This window comes from Seriola lalandi, unplaced genomic scaffold (genome assembly GCF_002814215.2).
Source record: "Seriola lalandi dorsalis isolate HSWRI2012SDOR001 ecotype SW California unplaced genomic scaffold, Sedor1 jcf7180002054689, whole genome shotgun sequence".
NCBI lineage: Eukaryota > Metazoa > Chordata > Actinopteri > Carangiformes > Carangidae > Seriola > Seriola lalandi.
Window position 1 is genome coordinate 1,456,502 of NW_019525242.1, and position 15,523 is coordinate 1,472,024.

The following is a 15,523-nucleotide window of genomic DNA, read 5'->3' on the forward strand; positions in this document are numbered from 1 at the left end:
CCCACCCCCAAATCGATGGCTCCGGCAAGCACCCAGCTTAATAAATGATCAATGGTGAACTGTCAGGTTCAGGAATGAAAAGCACATCACGACTTCAGCCGTGGTTCCGCACGGGGATGTGAGGGAAACGCCGGTTATAATGTTCTATCAAAAACAGAAGCAGAAGAGCAGGTTTTTCTTTCTGTCAGCACACACACTCGCTGAAAGGTAGACTTTCTGATGGATGGAGGGAACTCTCGGGGGCCGCCAGCTGCTGGGGGATGCAGGGTTTTCATATGCTGCCGTGAAGCTCATGTTCATAAGCTTTAACAAAAGCTTTGCTTCACTGTGAAAAGAAAGTTTAACCAAGGAAAATTATCCATCCATCCACTAAACTGCTGTTCAGGGAGGCGGGGGTGGGGGCGGGAGCCTATCAGAGCATGCATTGGACAAGTGGCATGAAGTGGCAGGAGTATACCCTGGACAGGTCGACAGTCTGTCTCAGGGCCAACAGACACACACACACACACACACACACAAACAAATTCACACTCACACTCATGCCTGTGGGCGCTTCAGTGCTCCTGATTCACCAAACCTGCATAAGCTTGGGAGGAAACTTGCAAACTGAAGATGACCGAGGCAGCCAGCCAGTGGGCTTCCAGGAAAAAACTCCTCGTAAATATCAAGTGACGTTGAGTGATGTGAATTGTTTAATGTGAGCTTGCCGGTCGGGTATAAACATTCGTTTTTTTGCATCAGTTTTTCATGTATTTACTGGCTGCAAAATAAAATGAAGTTAAGGAGAAGTGGAATGAAAAAAAGTGTCTCATGGAAGCCTTTTTAAAACATTTAAACTTCAAGATCTCTTATCAAACTTTAAACTTTATGAACTTGATAATATCCATAGCCCTTTTCAGACATGACGTATACAGTATAACATCACTGCCTTCAGCTGTCTGTTTGAACACTAGTTTTTGCCGTTCAAACAGGTCTACACAATGTAAATGTTCCTATATGGCTTCATTCAGCTCCGTTTTTTTAGGTCACATGCTTTTTTTTTTGTCAGGGAGACTGTCACTGTGATGATCACTGCTGTTGTATAAAGGTCTATTTACAGTACATACAGTGGCTTCAGAAAGTATTCAGATCCCCTCATTTTTTGCAGACTTGACTGCTGTAGATTTAATATAAATGGATAAAAGTGAAGGTCGTTACTTTCTTGTTAACGCTGCACCATGACAGTAAAATAATCATTTTTTAGACTTTACAGCTGGATCATTCACTCAGTCTCTAGTTAATTCAACAGATTTTTTTTGTCTTTATGAATAAGAAATCATTAGTAATGTGCATCTGCAGGTTTTGAGAAGTCTTAATTTCATTTACAAATGTCTTGAATATTTTCTCCGCCTGCCTGTAGACAGTAACATTAGTTACAACTTTTTTTTTTTCTTGTACAAGGCTGGAAACATTTTAGGCTAATAAACTATTAGCAGGACTGATGCAACAGTGGACTGTGTGCACAGAGAGAGAGAGCAGTTCACTCCTTTTCTGCTGAGCAGAACCATCAGACCTGCAGCAGACACTGTTGTTACTGTCAGCCACAGTGAGCAGGAAGCTCATTGACTGATAATGGACAAGTTCATTTAAAAAGTCAAATTAACTGATCGTTTTTAAATGTTAATCCAATCAATGTTATCCTAGCTCCATGTAGCTTAATTGATTAATTATATAATATTATATTAGATAATATTATATAATTATTATGTAATTCTTTTTACATATAGCTGGGAAGCACTGACAAAAATGTCAATAAAGTTATATACCTAACAATTAATTATAGGCCGTATTGTTTCCTCTCGTTTTCTTTCATTCTTTGACTGTGAAAAATTATTAAATGTAATTCTATATCTTCTAGGTCTTAAAAAATCTTGAAATTATATTTGTTGCATACTGCAGACACTAATGTTAAGTGTAGGGCTGTAACTAACAATTACAGATTCTTTTCTTGAGTAATTGCTAAATTGTCTGATTTGCAAAATGTCAGACGAGCATGAAAAATGCTCATCACAATTTCCTGAATCCCCAGGTCACATCAACAAATTGTTTGTTTTGTTGTCAAAACATAAGGATACTCACTTAAATATCACTTAAGACAAAAAAAGCAGCAAATTTGGTTTAAAAAATGATTAATCCATTATGAAAACATAAATTCTCCGTCATTTGGCTATTTGATCAATTCACTAATCACTGTGGCTCTAATTAAGTGACAAATTTATTACAGAACACTTAAAAAAAAGTTTCCATACAGCATGTGTACGACAGTTTTTCCTGGTTGGTGTCGTCTCTCCTGTTCAGATATTAATCAAACTACTGAATCATTAACAGCTCTGTGAAGAGTTCAGAGGAAATGGCCCATAAGGTGATCAGATGTAAAGTATTCTACAGCAAAACTGTTGCTCGTCTGGAGCCTACAGAACTTCACATCACTCCACTTCGAATGATGGTTTACAGTGGTTCAGAAAATCAATGAGACTGTCGATACCCGCCTGCATTATAACTTGGTCAGATACGCGAAGCACAAGTGCGGCATCGAACTGTCAGTTTAGCATAAAGTAAAATCCAGAAATTTGAAATCGATATCGATACACAGGAGAAGCCTGAGACAAAAACATCTCTTGAAATTAGTCCATACTTTATTGTCTTTGCTTGTATAATGGTATATACATGCAGAAAAATCATTTCATTGATATTTATTCTGTGGACATGACTGTTTAATGTTTCAGTTTGCATCCTAACAACAACCACTGAACAATGACTGCAAATTACCTTGTGAATGAGCCGACACGTACGTTCACTGGCAAATACATTCAGTACAGAACCTGCAGTAGAGCGATCAATATACAATAACAGAGCAGAAAGGTCACAGATTCCATAGGCAACACTGTCGTTTACAGTAGCATAGTTTTACAGAACGGGGCTGATACGAGCCCCATCTGCGTGTGAGTGGGAGAGGAAGAGACATAAAAAATTCATTAGAAGATGGAAGGAGATGTCATATCGAATATGTAGCCAGCTGCACTGATGGCCACGGCAAGTGAGCTGTGCGAGGCTGGTGAGGTAGCTGTGAAACCGGCACTATGGACCTGACCCCGGTGAATTCTAAATTACACCATCACAGAGGTCTCGTCAGCAAGGAGATGCAAAAGCAGAAGCATGATAAATGTCAACAGTTGCTTGTTTTAATGGTTACTTTGTAGATTATTATAAAAACCCTAATAAATACTGGCTTGATTTGATTTGCTCATTGATGAATAGTAACAAAGACTAACTGGATTTCCAAGAGGCTTCTACTTTTTGGCTCCGAGTTTTGGCAAAAGCTGCGGAAGTCTTTTTCCTCAGTGCAGCAAGTGACATTTTCATCCAGAAAAATGCATAAAATATGCATTAAGACAAATGCACAGGCACAGATTGCATTAATTAAATTGGATCAATTACGGGACATGCAATCATAATAGAAAATCAGAATTGGCCAGATGATATATCACAATCTTTCGAACCTTTATAGAAAAAGCCTGTCCCTGAAGACTGTTTTGACAGGAAGTGGCCTTACCTCCACTGTGATACTTGTGTAAAGGTGACAAAAGGCACACACGCATTATACCGGTGGTAAAGGAGAGTATGATGTACAGTATGATGAAGTGGTCAAGCCTATTTTCACAATGCTAGGAATATCCACTCTAGATAACATCCTCCTCATCAAATATTTAAAGACAAGAGGGGAAAAAAAATAGACTTAAATGCCAGAAGATTCACAGGGGGATTTAAAAGACTAGGAGATTGTTGCTCATTATCTATCTAAATGTCAGTGAAACGCGAAAGCCTTGCAGTAGACCTTAAGTACTTCAGTCACTACACAAATGTTGCTTTAGGCTTCCTTATTGCCCTTTAATTTGATGGGAAAACATGTTGGTCTAGTTAGAGGAAGAATGCATTAAATATGGTGATACTTGAAGACATTTACTAATGGTTCATGGCAGCCAGTCCACACACACACACACACACACACACACACACACACACACACACACTTACTCTCCTGCATACAAGCTGAGGTTGGTATCACAGTAAAACAAGGCATCTCCTCTCTCAGATAAAAACACATTAGAAGGTCAGAAAACAAAGCGTCTCTGTAACAACACCATGGGTGCAGCGTTACAACATATTGTTAGATGTAGGTTAATGTGACAGTGAGTCACCAGCATCGAATAAACACAGTCCAGAGATCTGAAACTGTGGCTTCTCGCTTCCACCCCGATAGTAATTAGGTCCCCACAATATCTGGTTGTCACCTTGTTGTATCATTACTGTCGCTGGTTCTTTTCACCGTACTTAGTTATTACTTAGCGCCCACTAAATATAGCTTTCCCCAGGCAGCCAGTGTGATAGCACTCTGCAGCAAAGCCAGCTGTGGGTTGTTACATCCCAACCACCCCCCGTCCACTCTAACCTCAGTCAGTCAAGAAGACTTAAATGGATAATGTGCCACTCACTGAGTTATGTTTTTTTCTTGAAGATTTACTCAACCGGGGACACTGAGGAATTGGAAAGGAGTTATTATGCTAGTTTATTTTCTTTCTAACAGGGACCCTGCTGCGACACTGAGCCCCCCCAGTCAATTAATATAAGCCTTATAGCTCTCGTAAGGACGCGCAGTGGGCTGAGATGCTTAAGAGGCAGATTTGATGAAATTGAAGGGGGAGAGACTGTATTTACTGATTATTTTTAGGGAATGCTGTTTTTTTAATTTTTTTATCATGGGGTGGGCGAATGGATAAATGTGGCCTCTGTCCTTTCAGCTACACTTGATTCTCAAATGACATGTCACTGAAGATGATTCCCTTCAGGCTCCACATATCTCATACCAACTTCTGCATGAGTTTTACTGAAGTGTCAAACTTGAAAGAAACTGATCCCAGCAAAGTTTTTACAATGTTCGCCGTCCAATGTCTTCAAGTATAGGCTTGTTTATCATACACATCCATGAAATTATAAAGTACACCAAAAATGTCTGTCTCAAAAGCAAGGTAATGCAGATTTCATTGCATATTTACTTGTTAGCCTAAATAATGTGTACAACAGTGTTTTCTATGATTGTAGTGAATACAACACATAATTATATGTAAATAGTAAAAGATAAGATCAATAGACTGAGCACAGAGAACACTAAAATGATGGTTACAGAAATTGTAACCCCAGGTCTATGAAGAGGCTCTGTGTATGTTTTTAGTTGCTTTAGAGGCCATGGTATAAGGCCAGTTCTGCACTCTTTGGTTTTGTGTTTTCAAATAATGAACTTATTTGGTAGTACCAGACCACTTTTTTATCTTGTTCTATTTTGCCTTGGCCCCTTGTGATTTTATATATCCAGGACACATTTTCATGCTAATGATAGTTTAGCATTTAAAAAAAATATCTGAAAAAATGTACATGATCCCCAGAGTATGAATCCTAATGATTTTGGTGATCCCCTGACTTTTGCTCTAGTGCTACCATGAATTTGACATGTATGGTTTTTAGTGAAAGGTCCCAACAACTATATGGCCTGCTATGAAATTTGTTGTAGACATTCATGTCATGTCAGAATGAGTTGTGATAATTTTGGTGATAACACTTTTCCTCTAGTGCTAGCATTAGCTCAGCCTTTCACTTTAAGCGATCCTGTACTTTGGATTTTGACCATGTACCTGTAAAACTAATGATATTCCCATCAGCCTCAGCTGTAGTTTGTGTTAACTGCTAATTAGAAAATGTTAGCATGCTAACCTAACATGGTGAACCTGAACCATATATACAGTATCTCTCCCGTCAGCATGTCAGCACAGCCACACAGAGCTGATAGCATGGTTGTAAACCTACAGGGTGTCACTTGTTCCAACATGAAATATATACATATTTTTAGCTCTGGCCTGGGGAGCTTTGGGTATACTTGTTTTCGTTAGTTTAGAAACTCCTAACCAATAAGTGAGTGAACTAACCTTTTCTCTGAAACAACAACCAAAAAACAACCAAAAACAAAAATATAAAAATTTGTTTTCATGGTTTATTTTCATGGTTTCAGTAACCCCTTAATTTCTGAGGCAAATTTGATAGAAAATTAGGCTAAAATTAGAATTAGAGGAGAATAATCATGAAATGAAAATGATCTATTATGACATTTAAAATGCTGATGTTTGACCTTCTCTAGAAGTGCCAGTGCTGTGATTAGTTTTTCCCACAGTGAGTTTTACAAACGAATTTACCTCTGTTGTGTTTTTGGTAGACTAAATATTTTAGGACATACAGTGAAACAAAACAGCTTACTAAGCAGTGTGTTCTGGGAATTGTTATGGGCAATTTCATATTTTTATATGTGTACTTCCTGTTGCATTTAGACTTGCTGACATGTAATACAGTACCCAAATTCCCGCTCTCAATACTTTGTCTTCAGAACAACTTTTTTTTGAGTTTGCAACCCTAAACACACCTGCAGCTGGTTTATTTTGGCATTTGATATTCAGTGTTTACCTTACTCTATTTTTGTCATTTGGATGTGTGAAAATAACAGAACAGAAAATTATGCTGTGCAGCTGCTATAACTCATTTGTGCCATGAAGACATTCTCCACAGTCCCATGGTGCATGTGCTATAAGGCAAAAGACCTAATTAATACAGAAAATAATTGTTCTTTCTTTCCTGGTGTCCAGCGGCCTTCAATTCTTCTCCAAAATATACAGTAACTTTACAACAGAAATGAATCATGGAAAGGACGTAAACATAAAAGCACTCATGATACAACATTGTGTTTTAAAATTCCACAGTACATAACTCAAAAACAAGCCAGTGTAAGTAAATATCCAAATATTATAGCCTATTTTATATCAACCAGACACATCTATGCCCATTTCCTAGACAGATACAGGATGGAGGCATCCTCTTTGTTGCTATCCACACCTGTCATCTGGGAGGGTCGCAATCCCAAGGTGGCCAGCAGCCTGCAATACCATCAGTCATGCTGGCTAGCATGGAGCTGGAGGCCCTCACTTCTGTTGGTCATACTGTACCCCTCAGTAAGTTCATGCATTTATGTCAAAACAAGGGCGTGTGTGCATGTCTGCACCATCGACAGCCTGGCCCTGTCCAAAAGTAATAAAATAGTCCTGCGCAGAATTCCCTGTTTCCCCATCTCTGATCTTCATGTTATAATAATAAAAACAAAATCAAAACAATGTGTGAAAACAATGTGACAAAGTGAAAGCGGTGGCTCATAGTGATAAAAATATCACACAAATCCGCAGCTTCTCTCGACTTTACAGGGCTGTATCGTGAGTTTCATCTCTTTATTTATCTGTCTGGTCCACAACTTTACTGTTCTGGCTCACTCTCACCGCTGTCACACCATCATGCCACCTCTCATGCCGCAGTAGCAGCTGTTTTTAAAGAAAAAGATGTAAAATGCCACTGTGCTGTACCGGCTCAGCGACAAACAGCACACAGACACAGTTAGAGACCAGCTGGCGAACAAGAAAGTTTGACTCACATTTGCCGAGACGAAACAAACCCAGCTCCAAATGAATGATGATGTTTCTCTGTAACTCTTGAACTCCTGAATGTTAAGTCATAATTATCAGCTAAAAAAGGTGAAGATATGACAAAGTTGTGTTTACAATTTGCTTCTGCGGCTCCCAAGTGGCCAAAAATATTCTTATCTTATGAAGAAAGGAAGTGTACTTCCCAAAACTGTCAGGGACCTTAACTACTACTTTTAGAAAACCTGCCAGGACTGAACCTTAATCTGTCAAGGGCAAGAAAAGGTCGCTCTGCAGTTTTGCCTCAGCACCGTAGTTTCTGAGCCAGGAAAAACTCTGTAAGTGGCCTATAACATTAAATGCAAATTTGACAATGCTATTCCGCAGAGATGAGTGGGTGAGCCTATAGAGTGTGGACAAGGGGCTCATTTGATTGCTGCACTATGACTTTCTCTTTAAAGACATAATGTATACCTAAATGTAGAGGAATGTCAATGGCTAACCTTAGCTGAGCACTTGAAATACATCAGTGTTAAATACTACATTGTGTTTGGCTGGTGAACCATGTCATTTCTGCTGAATGCTATAATTTAGCTTATTATTTAATCATCAAAGTGCTACTTCACTAGCTGTGTGACAGCTATGCCGGCTCTATCTGCAGCTACATGGATGTTTTGGGCTGCATGTAGAAAGATAAATAAGGTACTATCCAACAAGACGACCTACAGGTAAGAAACTCTGAGACTCTCTCATGGTGGGCATATCATTTTAGAGTAACTACCAAATTAGGCCAACTCTGAATAATTCAAATTAATCTTCTTAATCAAGTATTATCTTGAAACGCCTCCTAACTTTAAAGAAGAGATTTAAGGGGATTTCATAAGCCATCGCCAATGACTGGTGACCTAATTCAGTTCTCTTTAAAAATCCACTTTACTTGTGGACCTACAGCGCATGTATTCATGATTGCCTGGTAATTTCATTTAGAAAAATGTCAGTGTTGACATGTTCAGGCAAGTTTGTATTAGTGCCCTAATTAGTTTAAAGAGCACTCCACTGATTTAGCTGCCCTGTCGGAGTCACAACATACAGAGAAATAAGCATCAAAATCCATAAAGCACATACAAAATTTTTCATCCCACACATTTTTTTTTTTTTTTTTTAATCAAAATCTGTGGCTTACATTACCCCCAATTTGAGCCGGCCTCTGACAGATTGATAAGAGATTCAGGTGTGTTATGATAGTTGCGGCGAATATGGCCTCGAGATGTTAACCTCAGAGATGAGGAGCAGGCTACAGAGGGAAGGTTAACTCGCTTCTTTCTATCTCCACACACCAGACTTGATGTTCCCCTTTAACAATGCAATTAACTTCCCAACAATTACTTTAATTAACTCAAAATCAAAACACATTCATGGATTCTAAGTTCGTGTTGATGTATATTTTTTGTTTGTTCATTCATTCATTAGCCATACTGCTTACCTGGGCGGGCTGGAGCCTTTGGACTGTGGGAGGAAGCCGGAGGACCTGGAGAAAACCCACGCAGGCATGAGGATAACATGCAAACTCCACACAGTAGGACCCCAGTCGGCTAGCAGGTTCGAACCCTTGTTGTGAGGCCGCAGTGCGAACCACTGCACGACCGCGACATTCTTTCGTTTTTAACAAATCCATAAAAAAAGGCAAGTCATGGCTATCAAGGTTACACAAGTGCACCCAGTCAACCTGCATGAAGTGCCACATGAACACAGTCCAACAGTTATGATAAATCGATATTATCAGTTCTATCTTCATGATTGATTTGAATTGAATTATCTACGGGTGTAGTTTGACTGTGAAGTTCACTAGATGATGTATGACCGAGCTGTCACTGGAGAAACTGATTTGTGGTGAAGTCAACACAGCAGCATCCCTCTGAGTAGGACATAAAACTGCTGGTCAGGGCGGCTGATTGAAACGCATCAAGGTCATCATGAGATGGATCCATGTGGTTCAGTGAATAAAATAATTCACCACACTTCATAGGCTGATGTACAGTACATCACATTACTGCTGTGGTTGAAAAAGACTTTAATTCAGTGCCTGGGAGAAACAGTACAGCACATTTTGTTATAAAAGTGGATATCCACAGGTTCAGTCAAGACATCAGCAGCACTAAGGCCAGGTTAGTCTCTGAAATTCAATGCAAGGTTACTGCAAAAACACTGCCTCCTTTACATACTGGTTTTTCCTGTCCCTATCACCCGCGACAGCAATCAGTCCAACAAAGATTAGCAGCAAACTAATCATTTCCAGCTTACTCACTGGTTTTCTGGTTATTATAAAGTGGTATAAGGGAAAATAATCATTTTAGATTCAAAAGGCTCATCTTGCCCTCTGGATGTGGGATTATTCATTACAGTAATGTCTGTATCCAACAAGATCATTTAAATTTGTGTTGAAGTAAAAGCATCTGAAGGAGTAAAAACCACTGTAACATTTACATATTGGTAGATTAATGTGTAGAAAAGACGTGGTAGACTACATGAGCTTATTGTGAAAAGCAGTCCAGGTTGTGTAATAAGGCACAGTTTCTGATCAGAAGCTCTTTTGAAAAAGAATTAAATGTTCTGTGCTGTGTAGACTATAATTGAGGGTATTTAGCTTTTTTTTTTTTTTTTAATTTTTCCTAATCATTTTTTGTTCTTACATAACTTCATTTAAAAATAAATATCTATTATCTTCTTTAAATTTAAAATAGTCCTTAAAAGTTTGCTGTACCCCATCATAACCCACAATTCTAAAATCAGATTGTAAAAAATGTGGAAATGATCCATACCTAAAATAAAAAAAATAAAATAAAATAACAGGATGGATATAGCATTTTTAAAAACAGTTCATAAGGTAAAACATTGATAACGTCAAAAAAAAAAAAAGCAAAACAAAAACAAAACAAAAAAAGAACACAAACAACAAACATGTAATATACAGAATTTTAAAAAATGGATACAATTTGAGAACGCATTCAGCTTCTCCGCTGTTGTTCCACCCCTTGAAGAAAATATGTGCCAATGTCCCCAAGAAAAAGGACCAACACCCCTCTGTTCGACCCATCTCTTTGGCGTTTATGGAGGGGAGGAGCAGACGATGCAAAGCGTCTCTGCCAGGCAAAGAGCCACAGGGCCAGTTCACTGGACGCTGCATGTTCACAAGGCGCGTTATCAGGGAATTTTAAAAAACATGTCTGCTTGAACACTAAAACTGTGTTTAACTAGGGCCCAGAACAAAAAAAAAAAAAGAAAAGAAAAAAGAAAAAAAGAGGACGGTGGACTTATTTTTTGGAGTGCGTTATGAGGGCGTTCTCGATGCAGAGGACGATGTAGGAGCCGGAGCAGCTACTGGAGGTTTGCTGCAGGAGGTGGCCGCTCTGTAGCGATGATGCCAGACCAGTCACAGCACGGTCGCCTGCTCGCCATGTTTCACAGTAGTGGTCTGTTTGCCGGTGGCCTTTGTTGTTTGATCCATGCCAGACCATTTTCTCTGGCCTGTGGCAAGGTACAAAACAAGCACACAGGTCAGAATATACATACACTGTACATTATATACACACGTACTTCTACAAATACAAACCAACTGAATGTACAAACTGTAACTGCAGACGCTACTACACCTGCAACAGCTACATGTTAGTGCACAGGATGCTGTATTGATCTTTCTCACCATGCGCTGTCCCTGAGGATATCTCTGCCATCAAAGGAGTAGATTGGTACATTCTCTCTCATTTTGCTTGCATTGTCACCAAAGACAGACTCCCAGCTGCTGAACAACACTTGGTCCTGAAAAGAGGGAAAAATATAATGTTCAAAATTACACACAGAAAGTTGTTTAGACACGATGAAAATATAGTAAAAAAACAACAACATTTACAAAGAATCCAAATAAATTACATTCATCGGAAACCTTTTAAATAAAAGTAGTCAGAGCTACAGCTGGACCTCTGAAAACTGCACATTGCACATCTTCACTTTTCAGTGTAGTGTAAACACAGCTACACCCACTGTCTGTTTTGGAATATATCTCAGATTCCCGAGCAGCAGTATCTCACCTTGAGGTTCAAGATGGGGAAGCTGTCCCTGTCCGACCTGCGGACGATGGTGTAGAGGTCTTGAAGCTTAGAGGACAGGAAAGCTCTGAAGGTTCCCTTCAGGCCCACAGCTCGAGCCTGCTGGAAGCACAGGAAGTCTGCCCCGCGGATCCCTCGCATGTTACCAGTCTGAGGGGCGTTCAAGGCGATGATGTGCAGCTGTTGAAGACAGGTTTATGTTAGAACAGCAGCCTTTCTTTGACCTGCGCTTGTGACACATCAGTATGAATTGTTTTAATAAACGTAATAAAGTTTGTTTCGTTACATCACATCAATCACATCAGGATGTGACTCTTCTTCTGTAGAAAATACCAGATGTAAAAATTCAGTTCCAGGAAAACATGACTAATGATAAAGACAACATGAGCTATCAGTGACTATTCTGACTGAACCTGCCTCTCCTCCCACTCCCCTCTCCATCTACCCCTCATAGCCATGTGTCCAATCAGTGTACTCCCTTTACTACATTGTTCTCATAGTTATTCCTAAAGCAGGAAAGAAAGTGTGTGTTCCTTATACACAGAATAATGACAACAAGAGAGGGAGCAGATTCCCTCCCCAATAACTTCAAGGCTGCTTCACTGTCGTACAAATCTTTCTGGGGGATTTTGCTCCTTCTTTTGCTGAATTTTACCAGGTTTGTTCAATTTTTTTCAGAGACCACTCCCAAATCACTTATAACCTTCCTGTCAGAAAGATAGACAGATTACATTCTCATCATCATCATCACTGTTTTTAAGGGTGCTGCACTGCACCCTCCTCCTCCCCCCACCACCAAGTGCATTATCCCATCAAATAAAACGCCTCTTAATAATCACTCACTTATTGAATGTGAAATGTTAAGTACTTGAGGCTCAGGGTTTAGACTAAAGTATCCTGCATTAACAAAGTAACAAACTATCCTCCATAAAGAAGTAATTCATGTTCTCATGGTTTGGTTCTACTCACCCCCGATGCTGATGTGCCCACGTGGACACCGGGCTGTGGGACAGGGGGGCTGGGTCGTCTCTGTGGAGTGACAGGGTATCTGTTCTCAGTCTGGTGGGTGGCTAATCTTCCGTCCGTCTGACCTGTGTGTCTGGGGTCTGGGAACCTGGGATCATATTGTGGGGGGTATCTGGGGTCTACAGGTGGGTGTGGGGGGGGCTCAATGGGGCGTATGGCAGAACCACCCTGGGAGTAATGGCCAGCTCCGTTGTTGTGGGACTGGTCCTGGGACTGGGGGTACAGGATCACAGGTGGAGGCTGGACCTCCGCCACCTCGTTCTCCTGTAATGAAAAACAAAGATTGAAAAATCATGAAACAGTCAAAATCTCTTTATTCTATTTTGTTGTTTTGTTGAGTTTAACTTACCAGATCTCTGAAGAAGGGCCTGTACTCTCCGAGCTGAGAAAATACAAAGCAAATAAATACTGACATCTCAACTCACAATGAATTAATCTCCTGATCTGAATATATGTGTATATTAACATTAAATCAAATGCCTTTATTGAAATAAACACATAACTTAAGAAAAGCTTTTGACACAAGTAAAGATATTTTATAATAAACTGCTGAACAATAGTTGTAAAACAGTAATAGTAAATTCTAGGCAGTAAGTGTCAGTAAAATCTGAGTTATTTCAAATAACTATAAGACACATTAAACAAAACAAGTAAATATTTGCATATAATCCTGCTGAAACATTTATTACTGGTTAATTTAGATGTGTCTTTTTGCACATCTACAAAAAATACCAATATTTCTGTAAAAAAAACAATACAAAAACAATATTAGCATCCTGATGTATTAGTTGGTAGCGTGTTAGACTAGTTTTATAAAGCAGGGATATGGCAGCAGTGGTTTAAACTTCTTTTTCACCTAGTGGACAAACATCTGTAGAGCAGCAGCTTTAAAGTCTATAAACTGTATCAAAGCACTGTGGCATGGTCCATAGTATCAAAGCCTGTTTAAAAGTTCCATAAGTGAACAGTAGATTGCTGTACCATGACTTGCCGCAGTCCATCTCGTACTCTTAAGTAGAGGTCTGCTTTGTCGATGATGTAGATGAGGCTGCCCTCTGCCTGGCGTCTGGCAGAAGCAATCATTGTCTCATACGACCTCAGAACTGTAACCTGTGGAAAACAAATATACATGATATTAAGTGTCTGGTAGGAATGACATGAATAATTAAGAAATGGGTGCCATTTTCTATCCAATACACAGACTGATCATTATGAATTATGAGTATGTGATGGGAACTCATTGTCTGCTGAATACTCACAGTGAGTATTCCAGGTTAGTAGGGCAATTATTAAAATGCAGTGATGGTACTTACACCAGAGGTGAGACCAGGAGTTCCAGGTGGGCCAGGAGGACCAGGAGGTCCAGGGACACTGACGGCTTCATATTAAAACAAAAGCTTGTTAATGATTTGGCTTGTTAAAAGCTCCAGTGAACTTAGTGCAGCAGCAGTAGACAGTAGCATAAGGTCACCTCCACACTAGCTGTAGGAGGGACAGCATGACTCTTCAGAACTTTACAAGCTGTATTTCATTCATCCTTCAAAAGCTCTAACAGTGTCCTCAGGAGTGTGTAATGTAGAAATATCCAGAGTATTTAAACATACGGTGATTGGGCCTGTATGCTCCAGGAAGAGAGCCTGGAGCTCCTGGGGGTCCAGGTGGTCCTGGAGGACCAGGGCGTCCATCGTAACCAATGCCTGGTGGCCCTGGTGGTCCCTGGGGTCCAGCAGGGCCCATTATGGAATCTCCCTTTGGACCCTGACATTAAAGAGAAAACTCTACATTACTGGAACATTGCAGACACTTTTAACATGATCTGCACTTTACAACAAACAACTTTTTGTACTTCATATACTTATTATACACACGTGCAACAGGAGTCCTGAGCTTCTTGACAAACTGGGGTTTGATGGACATTTTACTCTCAGAACTCACCGGCAGGCCTGGTTTGCCATGAGGCCCTGGGGGGCCTTGAACTCCTCCAAAACGTGGATCATAATATCCACCACCAGGCTCTCCCTTTTCTCCCTTCACGCCTGGATCTCCACTCTCTCCCTTCAGTTCATTCTGTTGGAAACAGTTGAACATTATGATGAGTTTTTCTCACAGTTCATCCAGCATACTCATAAAACTGAGCGGTTGTGTAGCAAGAAGCTGCTTTACCTTGAATGTGTAAATATCAAAATTAGAGGCTGTTCCTACAGAAAAAAACACAACAAAGACATTTTAGTAATTAAGCACTAATAGTTCACTTCAAAGCAGTCCTGCAGTGCAGTGGATGTGTATGTAATAATGGTACTGTGTGTAAGTCCAGGACGTACCTGGGATTCCTGGAAGCCCTCGGTCACCACGCTCTCCTTTCTCCCCTTTAACTACTGTAACAAAACACAGTATTTAACACTGCAAAGTTGGACACAGTATCACACAGGTATATATGACACTGGCACTGCAAAACTGTGACACTCTGATTCATTGATAGTGATGCCAGCTATGTTTTATTAGTTCATTCTCCAGATCTGGTAAGACTTGACAGCTTAATCTCTTGACAATACAGTGCATATCCCTACCAGGCTGAAGCAGCTGGATCAGACTGAAATTAAGATTGAACTGTTTATCTCTGCAGACACTTTAAACCTTTTCTAAATCTCTCTTCCCTCACTGCCACGTTGACTTAACTTCTCTGTTCTGAGCCCTCTCTGTCTTACAGTCTTATGTATGTGGGGCTAAAACAACAAACTGTGTGTTGGGAGGTCATACCTGGGTAATTCCTTGAAGTTTCATCGTAGCGCTAAGAACAGAAAGAAAAAAATGATCAATGACACCAGCAACAATAGAGAAAAAGATCTG

At 39.9% G+C, this 15,523-nt stretch overlaps 1 protein-coding gene across 5 annotated transcripts in view; it reads right to left on the reverse strand.

The window, feature by feature from the left end:
• Positions 1 to 9,601: 9,601 nt before the first annotated feature.
• col18a1a (collagen type XVIII alpha 1 chain a) overlaps positions 9,602 to 15,523 on the reverse strand; it is a 75,557-nt gene continuing 69,635 nt past the window's right edge. For all 5 annotated transcript variants that reach the window (XM_023423167.2, XM_087178462.1, XM_023423164.2 and 2 more), the window contains 12 exons: positions 15,434 to 15,464; positions 14,998 to 15,051; positions 14,840 to 14,874; positions 14,612 to 14,743; positions 14,281 to 14,434; positions 13,990 to 14,054; positions 13,658 to 13,786; positions 13,026 to 13,058; positions 12,620 to 12,940; positions 11,633 to 11,830; positions 11,248 to 11,363; positions 9,602 to 11,072 (listed from right to left, as the gene is read on the reverse strand). In XM_023423167.2, the coding sequence (XP_023278935.1) occupies positions 10,859 to 11,072; positions 11,248 to 11,363; positions 11,633 to 11,830; positions 12,620 to 12,940; positions 13,026 to 13,058; positions 13,658 to 13,786; positions 13,990 to 14,054; positions 14,281 to 14,434; positions 14,612 to 14,743; positions 14,840 to 14,874; positions 14,998 to 15,051; positions 15,434 to 15,464 (1,482 nt within the window). In that variant the 3' untranslated portion in view covers positions 9,602 to 10,858. The remainder of the gene's footprint in view (positions 11,073 to 11,247; positions 11,364 to 11,632; positions 11,831 to 12,619; positions 12,941 to 13,025; positions 13,059 to 13,657; positions 13,787 to 13,989; positions 14,055 to 14,280; positions 14,435 to 14,611; positions 14,744 to 14,839; positions 14,875 to 14,997; positions 15,052 to 15,433; positions 15,465 to 15,523) is intronic.